Source organism: Chelonia mydas, chromosome 14 (assembly GCF_015237465.2).
Source record: "Chelonia mydas isolate rCheMyd1 chromosome 14, rCheMyd1.pri.v2, whole genome shotgun sequence".
Lineage (NCBI taxonomy): Eukaryota > Metazoa > Chordata > Testudines > Cheloniidae > Chelonia > Chelonia mydas.
Genome location: NC_051254.2, coordinates 39440408 through 39462762, shown reverse-complemented (window position 1 = coordinate 39462762; position 22355 = coordinate 39440408). Strand labels below are relative to the sequence as shown.

Genomic DNA, 22355 nt, shown 5'->3' with positions numbered 1-22355 from the left:
CCAGATCATGGGGTTGCATCCCATATGAGGTGAACTGGACACAGCAGCCATCTTAACCGTGGGCAGCCTGTGGCTTCACTGTCATTGGGAACAACAGTGGATGGCAGCCATTTTGGAAAGGTGTCAAACTTTGCGAGTTAGCTCCTAACGACCCCTGTGTGCAGCTGAAGCATGTTCCTGCCCCTGCCCTGTATGAAACTCTGTGGGGTGTGTTGAATTTCTCCCCAAGAGCCCCATGGGGATAGGGAGGAGAGCATGAAGCAATGGCCCCTGCAACAACCCCATGGAGCAGACCTTCTTCTGCATCAGCACAGGGCCATCCCAGGTGGAGGGGATGTTGCCTGCCTGGCGCTGTGGCTTCTTGGCATCGCTGCTCAGCGAGAAGCCGGGCCTCCTCAGTGAGCATCAATGAGGTGCGAGGACGGCAGCCCTAAAGGGGAAAGGCCCCATGTCCCCACATCCCTCTGAGCCAGCCAGTCCTCTCCCTCTGGGGCTGGATCAGAGCTAGTGCCCCTTAAAGGGGAAAGGCCTCATGTCCCATTCCCCCCTTTTCAAGTGAACATGGAATCTTCTGGCCTCCTTAAGGGGCAGACATCTTTGGGGAGCTCTCCCATCCCCTGAGGTCCCAGAACCCACATGCTGTGGGGGCAGCCCCAGACTCAAGCCCAGTTTGTGGTTGTTTGGGCCTTTCCAGTGGGACAATGACACCCGCTTTTCCTCCCCCAGCCAAGACCCACAGAACCGCTGAACCCTCAAGCGGGACGGAACATGAGGAAGAGGAGAACTGAGCCCCATGAGGAAGCCAGGAGGTGTAGCATCAAATCCCAGATACCTTCTACCAGCTGAGCAAAGTAATTCCTCCAGCTGGGAGTCATTAGGCAGCTGCTGTAATAATTCCATCTGGCCACTAGATGGAGACATGATCCTATTCACTTCGCATTGGCTACCTCTCCAGGCATGTTTCCTTGCAATATGTCATTCAGCCATTAGATGTCGCTGTGTGCAGCATATCACTCTAGCCAATGTAGTGTCCCTGGTAAACAAGGGAGACTATGCTGGAACGTGAGCTTTGTAGAGGCCTGTTTGGGTCAGCAGCTGCTTTTTTTAATAAACGCCTTCTGTTATTATTATTTATTATGTGCGTCACCAAACGAGATGCATTACCCACTGTGCTAGGCTGTGTACAGATGCAGTGAAAGACATGCCCTGCCCCCATGAGCCTCCCATTGAAATAGACAAAGGAAGGATTATTATCCCTACTGTATTGGGGGGCAGAAAACCGAGGCACAGAAAGGTGAAGTGACTTGCCCAAGGTTACACTGGGAGGCTGTGGCAGAACTGGGAACTGAGCCAGGTCTCCTGGGTCTTGTTTGGCTTCAGATCCACATTCTGGAAGATTTGATGTACTCAGACCCAAGTTATTGGGCTTTGACTGGTGAAATATAATGGCATGTTCTGTACAGAAGATCAGACCAGGTGATCTAATGGTCCCTTTGGCCTCAAACTCTGCGATTCTCTGCTTCACTAGCACTAGGACAAGCTCGCTGCTGTCTCAGCTGGGTCGTGACCCCGGTAATATCTGCGTCAAACCTTTGTGGCATCTGGACAGGGTCCTGATTTGGTAGGATGGATTTGAGCAGCTGGCCCAGTGTTTTGCTCAGCAGGGAGACATGCTACAGAGGGTGAGGAGAAGGGGAAGCTTTATTGGAAGGGCTTTCGGGCGCCGGCCAGCCACAGGCTGTGAGGCAGACAAAGCAGATACAGAGCAACTCAAACACTGGCACCGCCAGAGCAAATAGAGAACCGCAGTCCCATCCCAGCTAGCAAAGAGATTTCTCCAGGGGATTGCACAGGGAACCCACAAACAAAGGGGGTTTGGACGGAGGCAGGGAACCAATGAAACACCTAGAAATAAGGAGGATTTATGGAGTGAGACAATAACCTGCACTTATATAGCATGTACACAGTGGGGCCAGTAGCCTGCCATTTTACAGGGGGAGGAAACTGCGGCATGGCCACTCAGGGGTGGAGAGGGGATTAGAACCCAGGAGTCTCGGCTCCCCCTGGCTGTCACCCACTAGACCCCATTTCTTTCCCAGAGCCAGGTATAGACCCCAGGAATCCTAGCTCCCAGCCCTCCTGCATTAGACCTCACACCCCTCCCAGAGCCATGGATAGAACCCAGGAGTCCTGGCTCCCAACCACCAGGGGTCTCATTCCCATTAGACTCTGCTCCCTTCCTAGAGCCAAGATTAGAGCCCAGGAGTCCTGATTCTCAGCCCTAGTCCAGTGATCCCTAAACTTTTTCAGTTGCGTGCCCCTTGGGAGCCACGGTTGGGAGCTAGGGCTGGGAGCGGGGCCAGAGCAGTGGCTGGGGCCAGGAGCCGTGGCTGGAACCAGATCTGCAGTCAGGGCTGGAGCCAGCACTTCAACTGGGGCCATGGTCTAGGCCAGGAGCCAGGGCTGGGGCAAGGAGCCGGGGGGCAGCGGGGAGGGCAGCTGGGACTGGAGCTGTGGCCAGGGCTGGATCTGCAGATGGGGGCAGGGCCGGAGCGGGGCTAGGTGGCACTCCCTCCCTGCCTCCCATGGGGGCTGGCCTGGGCCCACTGTACCTCCCGCACATTCCTCCATGCGCTGCACGGGGGCATGCCCCACAGTTTGGGGACCACCGCACTAGACCCCACTCCCCTCCTAGCAGCAAGGATAGAACCCAGGAGTCCTGACTCCCAGCCCCACCCCCTCTCTATCTGACTATATTGTCCTCAGGCTCTACAGTTAGCTAGAACTGTACAACCCCGTAAGAGGTTTATTAATCACAGCGAATCAGGGAACACGGGCAGGTTTCACACCCGGAGAGTCCGTGGAGGAAGAGTGGAGGGGGGGAAGATCAGGAGGAGGGGGAAGAGGAAGGGAAGAAGGGAGAGGAAAAGAAGGGAGGAAGGACAGATGAAGGAAGAGAAGAGGAGAGAGGGATGGATGAAGAGAAGGAGGACAGGTGGGAAGAAGGGAGAGAGGAAGATGGAAGGGAAGGAAGTGGAGGGAGGAGGGAGGATGGGGAGAGAGGGATGGGTGAACGGTGAAGAGGATGGCTGGAGAACTGCGGAAGTGGAAGGCGGGATGGGGACTGGGACGGAGGACGGGCAGGGATGGAGGAGGGTGGCAGGCGGCAGGCCGGACTCAGCGCCCTCCCTTGCTAGGGGCAGGAGGACCCAAGTCGTTGCAGAAGGAGGCGTGGGAGCAGCAGGTGATGTTGATCTGGTACTCGGGGTCCAACAAGTCCTTCACCAGCCCGCAGCGGCTGGGATTCATGATGCAGCCCTGGATGAGGAACTGCACCTCACCTCCTGCAGGGGGAGACAGAGAGGCAGAGCTCAGAACCACGCCCGTCGAACACACCACCCCAAAGCCCAGAGCACGGTTGGGGACCAGAAACCAGGCCACGCCGACCCAAGGCCGCTTAGCTGCTCCGTCACTGGCTGAAAGCTCCCCTGGCTCATAGGATGTTGATACAGCCAGGACTCCTGGGTTCTTTCCCCAGGTCTAGGAGGGAAGTGGGGATCAAATGGTTAGAGCAGGTGGGGAATGGGCATCAGGATTCCTGGGTTCTATCCCCAGCTTCAGGAAGGGAGTGGGGTCTGGTGGGTTAGTGCTTGGCGGGGGGTGGGAGGGAGCGGAGAGCCCACATTGCAGTTCTGAGCCTGACCACAAGGAGTCAGGCCAGAGCCAAGCAGCAACTTGCCCAGAAAGGAGTAAGGATCAGTACTGGTGGGGGCATTTGGGGCAGAGAAAACCCAGTGTAGCCCTCCCCTCCACTCACTAGAGCTGATGTTGACAGTCATGCATGGATGCCCAGCCTTAGGGGTGCACTCAGTGACTCCAGGGAGGCAACCGATGTAGGGTTCGTCCAGGGCGCATTGTCTGCAACGCAGATTGCTGGCTGCAGGGGGCGAGCAAGGGGAGATGCAGTGAGAGATGGGCACAAACACCCCCCAACCACCATACCCACAGGCAGCCCACCCTAACCACTAGACCCCACTCCCCTCCCCAAGCCAGGGATAGAACCCAGGAGTCCTGACTCTCAGCATCCCCTGCTTTAACCCACGAGACCTCACCTCCCTCCCCAAGACATGGATAGAACCCAGAAGTCCTGGCTCCCAGCCCCCCACACTCCAATCATTGTCCATTGCGGAGTGACACCACTTTTCCCCTCCTGAAGTTCTGTCAGTTTGGCTGGGTTACCCCAGACGTCTCCATGGCTGAGCAGAGATCTGGTGGGTTGGTGAGACCTGCCAGGGAAGTGGCCTGTGCGTGACTGAGAGGACTCGGGGCTGTGATTCATCCTCTTTCAGTGGCACCACGGGGGTTGCTCACCCCAAGTTGACAAGCCCCTGGTAAAAGCTGCCTGCATTGAGCACGAAACCCCTGGCATGGCAGGCAGAGACCGGCAATCCCCATCCACAACTCTGAGTCCTCCAAGGAGAGCTCCCCCGCCTCCAGGGATACTAATTGACACGGCCATTTCCAGGGCAGCTGGACGCATGCATCTGAGTTGGCTCATTCGAGGGACATGGACACCACACCAAGGGGCTGATCTCAGCATCTGCAACACTCATTTGTCCAGAGGAAGGGGGCTGGGGGGCAGGACTCCTGGGTTCTATCGTTGGCTCTGGGAGGGGAGTAGAGTCTAGTGGTTAGATTGGGGGAGGTTGGGTGTCAGGGCTATTGAAATCTATTCTAGGCACTCGGGGAGACAGGCGTAAGCTGCCTCAAGGAGCCACTCAGGCCTGTCACCCTAGAGTGGAGTTCCCCCGAGCTCCCTGATGGCACTTACCCCCCAGTGCGAGGCAGAACAGGACAGAGGCTGCGAGGAGCAGAGCCTGGGCCATGCTGGGCTCCTCTGGGTCGGGCAGGCACTGCGTCGGGGGAGCACAGAGATCTGAGCTGGGACCGACGCAGACTCCTGACTCGGGGGCTGGTTTTATTCTTCTGGGCCAGTGACCAGCCGTGCAGGGAGCATTGCCCGAGGTGGCTAGAGGGACAGAGCAGACCTGTTTCGAAGTAACCACCCACACCGAGAACAGTCCCTGCAGGGAGGCGACTAGTCTCCAGAAATAGATTCTGCAGGGCAGGGGCGGGGGGAGGGGACTGGGTGCCAGGACTCCTGGGTTCTATCCACAGCTCCTAGAGGGGGTGAGGTCTAGTGGGTTAGAGCTTTGGATGGGCCAGGGTCTGGGTCTGTATTTTACATTTCATCTTCAGGGCAGTGGGCCCCTACACCGCCCTGGGGTATTGGGGTCAACACTGACTGTGTGGGGAGAATGGCCCCTACTGAGCCCCCACCCTGCTCCCTACAGCACAGCCCCCCTAGTGTCACACTGGGGTCAGCACTGACTGTGAGGGGGGGAGAGTGCTCCCTTCTGAGCCCCCCCGCAGCTCCCTGCAGCACAGCGCCACCTGGTGCCACACTGGGGTCAGCACTGGTTGAACTGCCTCCCCCATATTCGCAAACGGCCTCCCGCACAGAGCAAGCCGAACCCATTAATTGTGAGATCAAAGTGTTTGCCCTTATTAGCGCAGGTTCCTCAGGATCCATCCCACCTCCGCACAGGGTAGTTATAGTTCACATTGTGAGGTTACGTGTCGGAAACACATTTCACAGTCGATGCAATGGGGATAAGATTTACACAAATCAGTCATAAGCCTAGGACTAGAACCCAGGAGTCCTGGCTCCCAGCCTCCTCGCCCTAACCCACTAGACCCAACTCCCCTCCCAGAGCAGGGGCTAGAACCCAGGAGTCCTGGCTCCCAGCCTCCTCGCCCTAACCCACTAGACCCAACTCCCCTCCCAGAGCAGGAGCTAGAACCTAGGAGTCCTGACTCCAGCTTACTGGAATTTCTCATCTCAACCTTTTTCCATCAGCAAGCGAAAGAGACACTTTCCCCAGAACCCTCCTGTTTTTGTTAACACTTCAGTCAGGAAGGTAGCTCAGGCCCCGGATGGGGTTTCTGGTCGTCGAGTGAGAGAGACAAGAGAGAGACACCTGACTGAGAGCAAAGATTTTAAACTGGTTCATCCACGTCGCAGCCATGTGCCTACTGAACTTCCCCAAGAACCGAGGCCCATCTCAAACCTCCCCCCGTTCCTTTCCATGGGCAAGGTCGAGTTCTTCAGCCTGGCCTTCTCGAACACACACACAGCAGCAGGTAGATCTGAAGTTGCTACTGAAACAAGACGCTCCACAGCACCCCTCCTCCTCTGGGGAGAGGACAAGAGGACAAACCCCACGCGAGGGATGCGTAGACACCTGGCTTAACGTGCTATTGGGAGATGCTCAGATACTACAGCGATGAGGATGGTATCAAAGCTTATGCAGACTCAAACCACTTGGTTCTCTTGGCGTGGGGTTGGCTCTTCCTGTCTCGTTCCGAGTATGTATCCCACAGCGAATCTGAATCACCTTCCCACCCCCGAAAGCTTCATGGAAATGGACCTTTCACTTCAATTTCAACCGGCTTAATTTTGATGTGGAAGGAAAACAAGTGTCAAAAGCTCCACGTTTTGGGAAACGGATTATTTAAATGATTCAGCCAGTGGACAGCAGCAGCAAAAAGGGCTGGGTTCAGCTGTCTAGGGGAAATCAGTCTGAGGACTTAAGTAACCCCAGTTCATACCCTCACCCAAAAAGCGGGGAAACCATATGTACCATCCTGGGTGCCCTCGCTAGGCACCGATCCTTCCCCCCCTTGCAAGGGCTGAATCCAGGGGTTTAGACCAAAAAGAATTTTATGAATGGGGGAGACACAACAGAATGAATTTGAGAAAAACCAGCGGGTAATAAGTTACCATTCACTAAAAACACCTGGGGAAAAGTCTTAACAGTTATTCCAACTTCTGGGCTGCTCCTGGGGCTGTGAATTCAGTGTTGGTTGCTGGGTACACAGACCCTCCCCTAAATCTGACTGGGAGGCTGGCAGCTGCTATTCTCCCTGCTGCTTCAGCCCAAGCCATCTCAGCTCCATGCTGTCTGTTGCCTCCAAACTTCCTCTACTCAACTCTTTGCGGAGCTCCCTGGGATGCAGAACCCCTTTGGAAGCATCTACACTGCAATTAAAACCCCTGTCAACTGACTCAGGTTCATGGAGCTCAGGCTAAGGGGTGGTTTAATTGCCATGTAGATGTTCCAGCTCAGGGATCCCACGAGAGGGTAAAGTCCCAGGGTTCAGGCTCCAGCATGAGCTCAAACATCTACATGGCAATTAAACAGCTCCTTAGCCTGATTCAGCCCAACAAGCCTGAGTCAGCTAACACAGGCCAGCCACAGGCTTTTAATTGCAGTGTGGACATACCCTTAACAGCCTATTCTATCAGAAATGGACTCACCCCAGAGAACAGACCATTCTGTAATTTTGTCCAGGTTCTTAACTAACTGTGCCTGATAATGCTACCAGTCAGGGTGACCCCTTCACCCCCTGCACAATCAGTGTCCCTCTCTTCTCCCTCAATCTCCTACCAGGGACAATGGCATCTTATTGCCCCCACACTCACAATGTAACTGATTTTAACCCAAATGACCCAAACTGTTGCATAGTTGAAATGCAAACGAGGCTTGCTCCATACCAGCCATTTCCCTTTGCTCACCAACAGGTTGCAGCAGAGAGTGCCTTCTGTTACAGAGGCCCGGCCCATCTGGGGTTCTCAAGTAGTTCTGGGCTACCCTTCCATTCACAAACAAATGTCAAGAGCAAGCTTTCTTCTCTCTAGGACTTCAAGCTGTTCGCCGATCAGCATTAATCCTGATTGCCACTACCCCCTAGCTTTAACCGCTAGACCAATGTTCCCTCTAATTTTTTCCATCCATGTGCGTAATGAATTTTGTTATGTGCACAATATTGAGGTAATGTGTGGATGTGCGCCACCAGTAGAAACCAAAAACCAAGATACAATATATATTTTTAAAAAGTTACCATAGGGATAATTAATCCAGCCAGGACAGGTTAGGCATTTTGTACTCACTACTCAAAGAACGAAATTTAAGCGTAAGAGAGAAATAAAAATAATAAAATGCATAGACCAGTCAAAAAACTAAAATAACACACTTTGAAAGAAGTATCAAGAAGTAACAACACCACAAGTATGTGTTGGGAGGTGAGTGTAAAAGACAGAGTGTGTGTGTGTGTGACAGAGACGTGTGTTGCCCCTTTAAGTACGCTGCCCTTTTAAGTAGATCAGCAAGTTCAGACACAGCAGCCGCTGCCAGCAAGCTCCCTCCGTCCCCTCCCCCCACTCTGTGGAGATGGGGTACGGGGCAGGGGAACACCCTAACATCAGCACCCCCTCCCCTTCCCCGCTCTACACAGCAAGCAGGAGGCTCCTGGGAGCAGCTCCAAGGCAGAGGGCACGAGCAGCACATGACAGTGGGGGGTAGGGACACCTGAACTGTGCGGCACTTGATAGCCTGCTGGGCGGCCACCCAGCTGTGCAGCTTACAGGGAACTTAGCACTAGACCCCACTGCCCTCCCAGAGCCTGAGATGGAACCCAGGAGTCCTGACTCCCAGCCTCCCCTCGAACCTACTTAAACCCCACTCCCCTCCTTGCTGGTGCTCAGTGCACAGTGAGGAAGAGCCGTACACACCAGGGAGTCTAAGAAAATCGGTGGTTTATTGATGACAAGTCGCAGGCCATTATACGATACAAGCCACAGAGACAGGTTCTTGCCCGGCCAGCTGGGACAGACCACAGCGCACACAATTGCCCCCACATTCCAGGGGAGCGGAGGTGCCTTCTTTGTACCCACCCCCCAATGGGGACAGGAGCAGGGAGTGTGCTCCCCGACCACAGAACACCCCCTGCTGACGAGTCACAGCCCCACCCCTGCAGGGACCCCCTCTGGGGGACAGGGGGGAGCTGGGGCCCATTCAACCTTTGGCCTCCCTGCTGAGGTGACTGGCACTGGGGTGTGTCAGGGCAGGTGGGGATCAAGGCACCTTCTCTGCTGACACCCACCAGCTCATTACACCCATGGGTGCACCAAGTGGAATGCACTTCTGCCCTGCGCGGAGATGGGGCCAGATTGAAACAGGCGCCCCTAGAGGGGAAGGTCCTGTGTACCAATCCCCCCCACACTGAGCCAGCTACCCATCCAAACTAATAGGGAAAGGCTCTGCATCCCATCCTGCTCTGCCTTAAGCCAGCCAGTCCCTGTCCTGGGCCACTAGTTACACACACAGCTAGTTAATGCATTACAAGCGGTGCCCCTCTCACCCCTCCTTCACACACAGCTACTCGAATACGGAGCCTTTCAAGGTGTCGCACTGCCCTTCTCTGCCTGGGGCAGAAAAGCATCTCCCCAATGAGGCTCTGACCCCTCCTGGGCATGAATGAATCCTTGATACTTCCCCATCCGCTGTGAGTCAGAATCTGAGCCCTCCGTCCCAGCTCCTGCAAAATCTCCACTCCTAAAGAGCTGCCCTGCCCCACCCCAGAGGTGGCTGCATCTCAGTGCTGGGTGAGCACATCCTTTGCTGATTTTCTGGTCAGCTGTTACCCAGAGGTGGCTGCATTTCACCAAGTCTCACCTGAGCCAGACTGTTTAGATTGGAAGCTCTTTGAGGCAAGGAGTATCTCTGACTACACACGGGCACACAGCGCACAGCCCAACGTGGTCCTGATCTCAGCTGGGAACTATCTGCTACTGAAATACAAATAATCATCAGCTCCTGCGTAACCCCGGCGAGGAGTATTCTCCCGCACAGTGATCAGGCATGGCCGTATGTTCTCAAAACACGAACCCAGTCTTGCTAAAGACTCCCAGCATGAGACGCCCTCCTTTGGGAAGCAGCCACACCGGTTAGTCGCCCATTCTGTGGAAAATCTGCACCTTGCCTCCACTCGCAATCTGTCTCACTTCAACTCCTGGCTGTCGACTCCCACGTGGCTGCCGATGGCTGGACTGAAAAGCCCTTGGGTGGCAGAAACCTTCACCTGGGTGGGCATTTATGTTGAGGGGGCTCGGAAGGGCTGAACCCAAACTCAAAGGTGGACAGATCTGGAGCAGCCTGTGATAATTTAAGTAGCTCAACATGCGGTAACCAGGATGTAATGTTTACTGTCTGCACATAAGCCTCTACCTCTGGGAGTTTGCCTGGAGGCCGGTTGCTGTTCTAAAATCCGTTTCTCTCTTGTTGTGCTCCATTCCTACTGTTAATCAATCCTTTGGTTTCGGGTCAAGGTGCCCAACGGACTGAACCTCGGGGGCCAACTTCCATAGGTCCTGCTGGAGAAGCACAGCTGATACTTGGGGTGCCGTAGCCTGGGAAGAGGGGTCAGAGTGGGAAAATGGGGGAATCCCACCCCAGGAAGAGCTCGAGGGACAGTGGGGGTGCAATCAGCTCAGAAAAGGAAGGAGAGGTGCAGTTAGCCCTGGAACGGCGATGGAGATTCCCGACCTGTAAACACGGGCAACACCAACACACCCAGTTACCCTTGCATTGAGTCCAAAGACTTTAGACTAAAGCATTTAAATCCTTAGGGGACTTAAGGTTAAGTGTCCCAAGCAGAGATCAGGCAAGACCAACGTGCCACCACTCTGCAATGGCAGGGAACACGAGGTCTGCGTTCTCCTCATCCAAACAGCCCCTGGTGGAAAGTCCTATTTAATTCCCCTCGCGGCCACTTCTTGAGCCAATCAGGGCTGAACGATTGGCTCTTCTAACCCCACAGCTGACATCTGAACATGGTACATGAGTCAGGGAGGAAACCAGCTCGCTTGAGAATGAAAACCTTGCATGTTCCGCAAATACAACTCAGGGAGAAGAGACGGGGCCAGTTTTGATACAGTCGATTTCCAACCGTAACTGCGCTGTGACAGGTTTTTGGGCACCCCAGCCTACTTCCTTGCTTTAACGGAGTTCTTCATTGCCAGAAGTTATTTCCTCGCTTTTTCTTTTCTTCAAAAGACACGTACGCAATTATTTCATGTTCAAGAGAGATCAGGGTGCAGAGCAGCACGGATATGGATGCACCTGATGGGTTATTAAAGAGCGAGTGGCAAAGGGCAAAGAAAGCATGGAGGTGCATTTTCAAAGCTGCTGCAGTGGGGTGGAATGGAAGGGGTTGGGAACGGTGCAAGGTCTCCCGGTACTGCCAGAGTGGAGGCTACCAGGTAAACTTCGCCCTCTCATTGAGGGAGCAGAGGGGAGTTCAGTCTCTAGCCTATTCACTCATAGGCATCTCCTGTTTAACACAGGTTAGAACAGATGATCGAGTGGGTCCAGTGACTTCCACCCCTGCCACAAACAAATCCCAAAACAGGCCTACCCCAGAGCAAGGGGGAAGACTCAGCCCAAAGGGACAGGAGTTGGTCAGTCCTAAACATTTCCTCTGGCCTAGACAAGCGTGACAGGTGATTTCCCAAGAAGATACACCACTATCAGGAGACCGAGGGGTTGTCCCCTCTCAAACAACCTGGAACACTGAGTGACAAGGCTCAACATCCTCCCTTTTCTGGGTACCAATTTATCATCTAGACCGCTACCCCTGCCTCTCTGCCGGCACCAGATCAGGCTGATGGTCCAGCTAGTGTGGCACCAGTTTGCCCTCCTAGAGCTGGGCACAGAACCAGGAGTCCGGGCACCCAGCCCCCCCGCTCTACTAGACACATCACTCCCCTCCCAGAGCTGGGAACGAAACCAGGAGTCCTGACTCCCCGGACCTAATCGACTGGACCCCACCCTGCCTGCTCTGCTCCAGAAGGGGAATAAACTTGGGTCGTACAAGGCCAAGGATTCTCTCCTGCAGCACGCGCAAGTCCGCTGCCTTTCCCAAGGACTCACCTTGGACAGTCCAAATGTGATGCGTTTTCATGGGAGCCAGGTGGCAACAACACAGTTCCCCCCTCCTCCCCCCACCAAAAAAACCAGGAGACAAGTGCAAGAGGAGCCCAGGATCAAAGTGACTCAGGGACTGAGAACCCAGCCAGACAAGCAAGGATCTGCCCCCTTGAGTCCATTCCGGAGGGAGAGATCGGGCCACATCACGGAGGCAACAGAGTGATTGGGAGGGCGGGGCCACCCCGTAAATCTGTTGGATCCCTGTTTATCCAACGCCCCTCAGAATGAGCTGCCGACACCCCCATAGTCCTTCGCAGCCTGTCTCCCCCAATTCTAATCAGAACCCCCACCCCTCCTGTTGCAGTCCATGGTGACTTATTAGCATCTACACACTCAAGAGAGATCCCCATGGGTTTAACCTGGGGGGGAGGGGGGGGAATTTACTAGTCCCTGGGTCCAGATCCCCCTCAATGGCAGGGTCCCCCCACTGCTGGAGGGGGTGGTAGCTCCCGCCCATGGAGGGAACCCAGGGTCTTGTCCTTCGGGACTGCACTGGAGTCTGATGTCCGTGCTGGCCCCCATTAGGGGGAGAGACGAGGGCGGTGGGGGTTGTCCCCCGCAGCCTGGAAAGGCAGAGGCGTCAGAGAGCTGTGAGATCCCCCCGCCCCAGTCCATGCTGGGGGCAGAAGCGGGATCTAGCAGCCTCCATCACTCCCTGTCCAGGAAGGCTGGCTGGCTGGAAGGCGGGGGGAAAATGGAACGGAGGACTTCCTTCATGGCTGGTTCCAGCGTGCACGGCAGGGGGCCGCAAAGCCCAACCCACTAGGGTTGGATTAAATCAGGGCATGGCCAGCGAGGTGGCCCCCGCAGTCTGCGGGGAGGGGTGGGGCCTTCAGTAATCCACTTCCGGCCCCGCCCCGGCTCTCCCGGTCCACAAGCAGGGTCTCCAGGAAGGCAGTAAGAGCCACGGTGCTCATCACAGTCAGGGCATGCGGGTGCACAGCAGAAACCAGATCCATGCCTCCTGCCTCGCCCCAGTCTGCAAGGAGGCTGGAGCGAGCAGCCTCCAGCCCCGTCACTCCCAGTCCGTGGGGGTGCGGATGACGAGGGGGGCGGCGTTCTTGCGTCCGGCGCGGATGCCCGGGTAGAAGAGGGGCCAGATCTTCTCGGTGAAGGTGTCCGTGAAGGTGTAGATGTGGGAGCGGTCGGTGACGTTGTAGAAGGACACCCGCCCGGCCTCATAGTCCAGGAAGACGCCCACCCGCTTGGGCTTGACAAGGAGGTGCAGCGGGGTGAAGGGGGTGGTGGTGGCCGCGTACTTGTCGCCATTCCACAGCCGCACTCGCCAGTAGCCCGTCTCGGGCAGGGCCATCAGTTCACCTTTGCGGCTCACCGAGTCCTTGCAGACGCCCAGGGCCCAGTGTGTCTTGTCGCCCACCTCCACCTCCCAGTAGTGGCGGCCCGAGGTGAAGCCCTCGGTCGCCAGGACGCAGGGGTAGATGGTGAAGCGACGTGGCGTGTCAGGCAGGTCCCGCAGCCGCGTGTCCACGAACTTCACACTCTTGCGGTCCTCGGAGAGCACCAGGTTGGGATGGGCCGTCTCAGGGTCCAGGGTCACGTCTCCTGGAGGGGGAGAGGGGCCGGGCAGTCAGTCCTTTGCCCCACCCCATATTGCCCTTGGGGTCGCCCCACACCCAACCATCAACACCACTGCCACTCCCTTCTCGAATCACCCCCTCCAAACCAAACCCCTACTCACCCCTCACCCAACCCCACTGCCGCCCCCTTCCCGAATCCCCCCGTGCCAGGCCCACACCCCCTCCCAACTGACCCCCCGACTAAGCTCACCTGACGTCCCCGCCAACCCTTCCCAAATCCCCTCCGTGCCAGTCCCCTCCGCCTCCAAACAGACCCAACTGATCCCCCCACCTCCTCCAAACCAGCCCCCCACTGACCCCCTCCAAACCAGTGCCCCCAGTCTCTCAGCCTCATGCCCCCCCAACCCACAAACCTTCCCACAGCACCCTTTTCACGTCTCTTCCCCCTCCCCCACAATGGCCCCCAAATGCACTGGGAGGAGGGTCCTGCTCATTCTACCCCTCCCGGTTCTCGCTAACCAAGGCACCGACGCCTTCAGAGCCAGCAGGGTTCCCAGGCCCTGTATGTTCTCTGGAGAACAGGGTGGGAGAGGGACCAGCCCCCCACGACCAGGGAAGGAAGGGACCCCACCCAGGGCAGAGCCCTCAGCAGCCCCACTCACCGATCAGCCTCTTGATGATCTTGCGCAGGACGAAGTACTGCCGGGGGAAGCTGCAGAAATTCTTCTCCAGCTTGATGGGGACCGAGGCCAGTTCCATGGTCTGCACCGTCTCACACCTGAAGGGGGCGACACACAGCTAGCACCACATCAGCTGGGTCTGAGCTCCCAGCACAGGGGCCCACAGGGCCAGAGCCCTGGCCTACCCTATCCAAGGTACCTGTCTGCCACAGTCACTGTCGGATCTGAGCGCCGCATGGCCTGTAACATAGTTCTCCTCCAGGCACTCTGAGAGGAAGGGCAGGACTGTTAACACGGAGCATTTCAGAGACACTTATCCTGCCTCACAAACCCTGCCTGCACCTGAGACACAGGGCTAGGAGGGGGAAACTGAGGCACGGAGAAGCCAAACAATGAGCCAAGCCAGCAACAGAATCTAGGAGTCCTGACTCTGAATCCCCCTTCCCCTGCTCTAACCAATAGACTCCACTCCCTTCCCACAGTTCAGGAATCCTGGCTCCCAGCCCCCACTGCTGTAACCCATTAGACCTTATTCCCTTTCCAGAGCTGGGCACAGAACCCAGGAGTCCTGACTCACAGCACCTCCCCCACTCTAACCAGTGGACCGCACTCCCCTCCCAGAGCTGGGGATAGAACCCAGGAGTCCTGACTCCCAGCGCCCCCACCCTAAGCCACCAGACCACACTCTATAATTTTGGTCCAAGACATGGGCTGGCTCAGTTGTTTGTCCATTCCTGCAGCTCTGACCCACCCACTAGGCCCCCACCCTGTTCAGATCCTTTCCCCTTTGAGTGCAGGGGGTTGGATGGTGCTGTCTTCACCTCCCAGGGTGAGGGCTGGGAAATGGAGGCCTTACCTTTCCAGGGTGCTCTTTATGTCCTACAGGAAGAGAAAAGAAGTGGATCAAGGGAGGTTCCAGGACTTGGTCAGGCAGTATCCAAGCTGCCCAAACCCCAGGGCGGGACAGGTCTCCCACCGCCTGCTCCCCAGAGAGATTCCCCATCAAGGCCCGTCCACCACCTATGCCAGGATCGTCTCCTACATCCTATCCCCCAATGCTTTGCCTATCAGAGCTGAAGATGCCCCAAACAGGGCCCATCTCGCCCAGTCCCAAAAGGCAGCCAGGATTGGCCCCCTATATCCAGGTCCCCGGCGTTCTGGCCCATCCTGGTTTGAGACATCTCCAGCAAAGCAACGGATCTCCCAGACCTTCCCCCAGCATGACAGCCTGCTTGATGGGCAGTGGCTCAACCAGAGCTCATGGCTCAGCCTTGGAAGGTCTTTGCACATCTGCATGCGACGACATCTCAGGGGCCAGGTTTCCCCCACCACGTTGAGGACACCTGGGAGATACAAGGGCCTCCTCTGGGTCTGGCCAGAGCTCCAGTTGGAGCCCTTCTAAGAATCTCAGTGGGGCACCTCTACGGAGCAGAGCAGACCAAGGAGTCAGGAAGTAGCTCTTGAGAGAGAGGTCCCTAAACCTCCCTCCTCCCAACAAAGTCATGCTGACCCATCCAAGTGGGACCTCCTGATGGCCAAAGCCTGGTCTACGCCTATAGAATAGCTATGCTGGTTGGGGGTGTGTGAGACTTTACTGACAGACTTATGCCGGGACGAGGTGGAGACTGGAACCAGTCTAACTTATTTCACTTTGCCCAAGTGGAATAAGCTACCCTGGTGCAAGCACTTGCAGGCCAGTAGAATGGTCTCTGTGCTAGGGGCAGACAAGGCTGAAGGAGGTGGCCGGTCCCTTGGCAGGAAGCTCCAAGGCACCTCTGGCTAAATGTCCTTGTTATGGATTCTCCAGGAAGTCTTCCTCCAAAGCCAGCCAGGTATCTGAGGAGCAAGCTCAGAATAGGCCCTGGAAGAAACTCTTGTGACAGGATGGAAATTCTGGGTGCCTCCTTGGATGGAGACGGAGCTCCATCCATATCCGTATGGAGATGTCCAACAGTGCCCCTCCATGGACTCAGGAGACTCCTGGGGTGGGAGCTCCAGGGATCGGATGGGAATTCTGGCTGCTTCCTCCAGCCTTAAGAGCTGGAAGTGGCTTGGGAGGAAGCTCTGGAGGACAGAGGTCCCTCAACTTCCCCACTCTGGAAACTCCAGACAGGGGTGCCATTTTGAGCCTCTCTGGAGAAATCTCTGTGGGTAGGATGGAAATCCGCATGCTTGCCCAGGGATTCAGCCACATCCTGCTGGGTACCAACCTAAGGGCCAGGAAAAGAGGATGCCCCTCAGGGCTCCTCACCTTGAGCATCTCGATGCCCGACTGCAGGCACTTCTCCTCAATCTGAGTGATGAGCTGGTTGAGGGAGAGGCGGTGGTCTGACAGCTGGGCCACGTTGTCCTTTAGCTTCTGCAGGATCTCCTTCTCCTCCTCCTCCAGTCGTCGGAGCAGCACCTGCTGCTCCTCCTCCAGGAACTGGTGCAGCTCTTCGAACTCACTCACAATCAGCTGCCGACGGCTCTCCACCTTTCTCTGCAGTGGCGGGGAGAGGAGAGGACCAAGCTGGAGTCAGGCACGGGGAAAGGCAAGGGATGAGCCCGGGTCTCCCCCAGATCTGGCCACAGAGCGGCAGAACAGAGGGTCTCCCCAGATCTGGCTACAGAGGAAGGGAGCTGGGGGTTTCAGGATGGGGGGCGTTCCCCAGACCTGGGGGTCCCAGGTGATGGTGGTGGTGTTGGTGTTGCCCCAGGTCCAACTAGAGGGATTATCCCAGGTGCATTTGTGTGGGATGTCTCCACAGAGCTGAACAGAGAGGGGTTGAGGAGCTGAGTGCAGTGGGAACCCGGCTGGGGCCTCTCTATAGGTGGGCAGAGATGGTTATTCTCTTTGCAGAGCGTACATGTAGATTGCTCCACAGGCTGTCAAAATGCAGCCACCTCTGGGGCGGGGCGCGGTGGCTGTGATACCGCGAGGCAAAGCCGCAGAATAGCGTGGGGGAGGATGCAAAGGGGAGCCCCGTATCCACCTGAAACCAGACTGCAGGGGGCTCATGGAGGCAGAACAGAGCCACCTGAGTTGGGATTTGGACCTCAGGGTCAGTGCCGTGACTCCTGAGATAAGCAACAGGAGATCTTCACTCATCTCACACAAGCAGAGTTTCTGACATGTCTCAAAGATGGCACTTCCAGAAGCACAGTGCCCCCTAGCATTAGACTGGGGCATCGGGAGCCAGCACTGACTGTGAGGGGAGAGTGCCCCCTACTGAGGCCTCCCGCAGGTCTCCTATCCGAGCTGGGACCCTGCCCAACCCAGCTCCGCAACTCATGGCTGGATCAGCACATCTGACGGACGACCCAGCCACAGGTGACAGAGCAAACCCCTGAGCCCCTGCCACCTGCCTTCAGCTCTCCGGGTTTCTTCTCCTCCTGGGATTTGCAGTGGGCAATGTCCTGCAGCTTCCGCTCCAGAGGCTCCAGACACTGCTGCAGCTTCTCCTGGGAGGACAAAAAACATTTAACAAGCTGGATCCAGCCACAAGATTCAGGCTCAAATCAGCAGTAACCAGATGGTCAGTTCCCTAGCATTTAGATGGGCCATGGGCGGCGCTATGGCAAGGAAAAGGGCTTACAGCTGTTGGGAGGCACAGTCAAGGCCAGAGAAGAACCCAGTCCCCTATGGACAGTCCAGTCTCAGTCCACCCTCATCTAACCACTAGGGTCTACTCTCCTCACAGAGCTGGGGACAGAGCTCAGAAGTCCTGGCTCCCAGCCCCCACTGCTCTCACCCGCTAGACCCCACTGGTGCTGCGCTCCCCTGTGTGTATCATTAGGACTTCTGGGGGCATATCCCCTGGATTTCAGCACTGCGGTAATCAGAGCTGATTCTTTCCCAGTGAATTGTGGGAAAACTTGTCTGTCCTTCTGGGGACACAGGTGGCATTGTGGGAAGGCACTGGAGGACAACCAGCTCTGGAGAGGTTTAGCCTGCATCCTCACTGGATGAGGGTGAGTGAAAGCGGCACCCGAGGGCTACGTATGGATGAGGGGGGTGGATTAGAACTTGGGCTAGCTCTGCAGTGAAGACAGATGCTAGAGGGACCCTGGGAAACCTTCTCCAGCTCATGGACTGTAGAGCACTGGCCCTAGGGAAAGGGCCGGGTGTCACCTCTTGGGCAGCCTCCCACCTTGTACTCCAGGGAGGCGTCGTCCAGGGGCACCACGGTGTGGGAGCGGTGGTCGTGGGAGATCTCGCACACCAGGCAGACGGCCTCCTGGTCCTCCTTGCAGAAGAGGTTGAGTACCTCGTTGTGCTTCCCGCACAAGCTCTCGTCCCGCACCTTGCGCTTGGTGGCCTGCAGCTGCTTGGCGATCTCCACCATGTTGCCCAGCTGCCGGTTGGGCTTGAGGGTGCGGTGGCGGAAGGTCTTGCGGCAGACGGGACAGGGGAAGTCCCGGTTCAGTTCCTCCCACCAGCGGGTGATGCAGACCCGGCAGAAGTTGTGGCCACAGTCGATGATGACCGGGTCCTTCAGGTACTCCAGGCAGACGGAGCAGCTAGCCTCCACCTGCAGGTTCTCCAGCGGGTTGGTGGTAGCCATGGTACCTGCAAGACAAGGGGGAAACAGCTGTGTGGGAATGGGGGCCTTTCCCCTCCAGGGAGAGCCAGCTCTGATCTGGCCCCTGCACGGAGCGACTGACGGGCTTGGGGGTGTGTGGAATGGGGCCTTTCCCCTCTAGGGGGCGCTGGTTCAGATCCAGCCCCAGGGCAGAGGGACTGGCTGGCTCAGGGTGTGTGTGGAATGGGACATGGGGCCTTTCATCAAACAGTCGGGAGGAGAGAGAAGATCCCACTCACTTTTTGGTTTCACTCCACAAGAATGGGTTGAGCATTCGCAGCAGGCTGCAGCGACGAGCCAGCAGCAGATCCCCAACACGCTCCGTGGATCTCTCTGTGGCTCTGGGCAAGTGGTGGCCTCTCCCACAGTCTGGGCAGCGGTAAGCTGAGGGCACAGAGGGCGGAAACGTGGATGTTGTATGGGAAACAATTCCATTACAAGGAGCCCAAACATCACATGATCGTCAAGGGTCACCGGAGCACTCCTGTGTTATACACGTGATTGGCTCTGAGGCACCACCCCCGAAAGTGGCTGCAGCTGACGCCCCCTCCCCCAGTTGAGGAGGAGATCAAGCTGGGTACTGTTGCTTCTTTGTGATACATGGTGATGGCCTGAAAGGGCTAAACTAATTTCTTCCCCTCGCCTCCCATCCCACAATTAGAAATTCAAGTCCTGTCTACCCTGGAAGTCTCAGTGGAAGACTGGAGAACTGGTCGGATTTTATCACAGATACAAAGCCGGTCAAACTTGATCCACTGAAAAGAGAGATTTATACCCAGACTGCTTTAGAAACATCTTGGGGGTTCTGTTGACACCTACTTATGGACATAGAAAAGAGGACTGGGGGTCTTTTATCTCAATATCCTATCTCCAACTGGCCCGAGCATGAGATGTTTCAGAGGAAGACACAAGAGACACCCCCCCAGTGACCAACGATGGGATAACATGTTCCTAGGAAAATCTACCTCAGCCCCCAGTAGTCAGAGTCGATTCATGCACCAGGAGGGTTTTTAGCTCAGCCAAAACTAGTTTAAAATACATATTAATTTATTATTATTATTATGGGTTGGGTTAAACTTAACTGAAGCAAATGGGTCAACCAGTCTCCTTCCATTCTGGATAAATTTAAGAAAACAATTAAGCTCTTTTACGGAACCAGATAGTTGAAACAATGGAAGCCACCACCCAAAACACAGGCACGGGTCATGGCCCCCCAAAAAGGAACACACTGCTGGTGAGTTAAGTGGTGAAGAGGATGTTGGAGCTGCGTGTGTCTGTGAGAGAAGCAGCAGAAAGAGCAGAGAAGCTGACAAAAAAGACAGCAAGAATAAGCTATGCTCCATCTTGTCTCAGTGTGGGGAGGTGAGGTGGACTAGATGACTTTCTCGAGGTCCCTTCCAGCCCCACATTACTATGTTTCTAAGAAAGCTCAGGCCAGCCAGAAAAAGCAGCGGGGCTGTGACCCTAAGAAAAAGCAGAGAGAGTGCTTTTGGGCAGAGTGCTGATGGGAAAGGGGCTTGAGACTGTTTCCTGTTCGATTCCTCCTGTGTTCAGGGAAACAGGACTTTGTAAATAAACAGGGACTGCATCAAAGAAACACCTGACTCCATCACCAATTTCTCCTCCTAATGGTAACAACCTGCAGAGTTGGAACACTAGCTAACAGCTCAGGTCAAAAAGGGGTAGCAGTTTTCCAACTCCAGATATTTTTATTACCCACCTAAATGTCCAAAGCTATTTAGAATTCCTATTTAGAGCTCTTCACCTCAGCGATATCCTAAGGCAGGGGTCTCCAAACTTTATGAGATGAGGGCCATATTAGATTTCTGAAGGGGCTTCGTGGGCCGAAGCGACTGTGAAAGAAATTAAATATATGCAAATATATGCAAAATATATGAAAAATCGTTAAAACAACAACACTACTCTATTGTGTCAGTATTGCATTAAATTCTAAATCAGGCTCCCCTTTTTGGGTCTGCTCTGACCCGGGCCAGCTCCCTTCTCCCTGTGCCTGCTAGGCATGCCTGCTCTGCTGAAGCAAATGACAAAGGATTGAAAGTTTGGCTGTACTTTGGTAAGAGAAGCTCCATGTTCCCATTGTTGGTTGGGACTGTTTGGTTCTATTAGTGCTGTAGTTAAAATTTAACCATTATGAAACTGTTAATTTCCATCTTCTTTACTCCATTTATTGGAGATGTAATTAAGCATCTGGCTTGTATTTTTACTCTAAGTTGGCTCCCCTTTTGGGAGGACCCTGGCTCCCGGGGGCACTCACCCCCCTGCACAGCTCAGCTGAGCTACCCCCCCACCCCCACGCGAGCTGCTGCCTGCTGGCCCCTCCCCCTGCCTGCTGGCCGTGCCTACTCAGCTGTTTGCTTCTCCCCTGTTGGTTGGAGGGCCGGACAAATGGAAACCCCGGGCCGCATCCGGCCCGCAGTTTGGAGACCCCTGCCCTAAGGCAATAAGTTCCACAGCCTAACTGTGCAAAATATAGTACAGTAACTCCCCACTTAACGTCCCCTCGCTTAACGCTGTTTCGATCTTACGTCCCTGCTCAATTACAGAACATGCTCCATTTAAAGTTGTGCAATGCTTTGCTATAACATCATTTGGCTGCCTGCTTTGTCCACAGCTGGCGGCCCCCATCAGCTCCCCTACACGCTCCCCCCCGCACAGCGCCTCCCGCCCGCCGGCAGATCCCGCCCTCCCAGATCAGCGCCCTCCCGCTCCTCCCCCTGCCTCTTGCCCGCGGCAATCAGCTGGCTTGTGGCGTTCAGGAGGGATGGGGGGAGGAGGGAGGACATGGCGCGCAGGCTCCCCCTCCCTCCCCTGCCCCTTGAACACCACAAACCAGCTGATTGCCGTGGGCAGGAGGCAGGGGAGAGGAGCGAGGACGCAGCCTGAGGAGTAAAGGGGGAAGGGGGGGGAAGAAGAGGAGGGTTAAGGGTGGGGGCTTGGGGGAAGGGGTGGAGTGTGCGGGCCGAGGGTTGAGCCCCCTGCTACAGGTGCTTGCAGAGTAGGGGAAGCTGCTGCTGCTGTGCGCAACGTGCTTCTCCTAGCCTACAGCACCTTCAGCTTCCTTGCCTGCCTCACTGTCCCCAGTGCCAGGGGCTGTGCCTGTGTGGGGTAAGGCGGGGGCACCTCCCAACTATTTATACTGAACTGTATGGCAAAAAAAAAATTCCCTGGAACCTAACCCCCCCATTTACATTCATTCTTATGGGGAAATTGGATTCACTTAACATCGTTTCACTTAAAAGTTGCATTTTTCAGGAACTTAACTACAACGTTAAGAGAGGAGTTATTGTATTTCCTTCTGTCCGTTTTATCATGGCCTAGGGGGTTAAGGTGCTGGCCTAGGGTCAGGGAGTTCTGCGTTCAGTTACTGGCTCTGCCACAGAGTCCCTGTGTGACCGTGGCAAGCTGCTTAGTCTCTGTGCCTCAGTTTCCCCATTTATATAATGGGAAAACAGCACTGCCCTGCCTTATAGGGGCACTGTGAAAACAAATACATAGAAGATTGTGAGGCGCTCAGGCCTTATTGCTGTAGTACCTAATGCAGATCATTTTCAATGTATTACTTTCAATTTCGTTCAGCCACCCTGCTAGCCTTTGAGAAAGGGAGTTAGAAAAAAATCAGCGATCACTGAAATGGGTTTTGGAAACAGCTTCTGCAAATTA

At 55.6% G+C, this 22355-nt stretch overlaps 1 protein-coding gene across 4 annotated transcripts in view; it reads right to left on the bottom strand.

Moving 5' to 3' along the window:
• Nucleotides 1–8642: 8642 nt before the first annotated feature.
• LOC102938351 (E3 ubiquitin-protein ligase TRIM39) overlaps nucleotides 8643–22355 on the bottom strand; it is a 30233-nt gene continuing 16520 nt past the window's right edge. For 2 of the 4 annotated variants that reach the window (XM_037913911.2, XM_037913912.2), the window contains exons 2-8: nucleotides 18914–19058; nucleotides 18243–18661; nucleotides 17458–17553; nucleotides 16361–16591; nucleotides 14966–14988; nucleotides 14092–14207; nucleotides 8643–13454 (exon numbers count right to left, since the gene is read on the bottom strand). In XM_037913911.2, coding sequence (XP_037769839.1) covers nucleotides 12907–13454; nucleotides 14092–14207; nucleotides 14966–14988; nucleotides 16361–16591; nucleotides 17458–17553; nucleotides 18243–18656 — 1428 coding nt within the window. In that variant the 5' untranslated portion in view covers nucleotides 18657–18661; nucleotides 18914–19058 and the 3' untranslated portion in view covers nucleotides 8643–12906. Of the gene's footprint in view, nucleotides 13455–14091; nucleotides 14208–14965; nucleotides 14989–16360; nucleotides 16592–17457; nucleotides 17554–18242; nucleotides 18662–18913; nucleotides 19059–20394; nucleotides 20528–22355 lie in introns of all 4 variants that reach the window. The other 2 variants (XM_037913913.2, XM_037913914.2) reach the window with 2 other exon arrangements.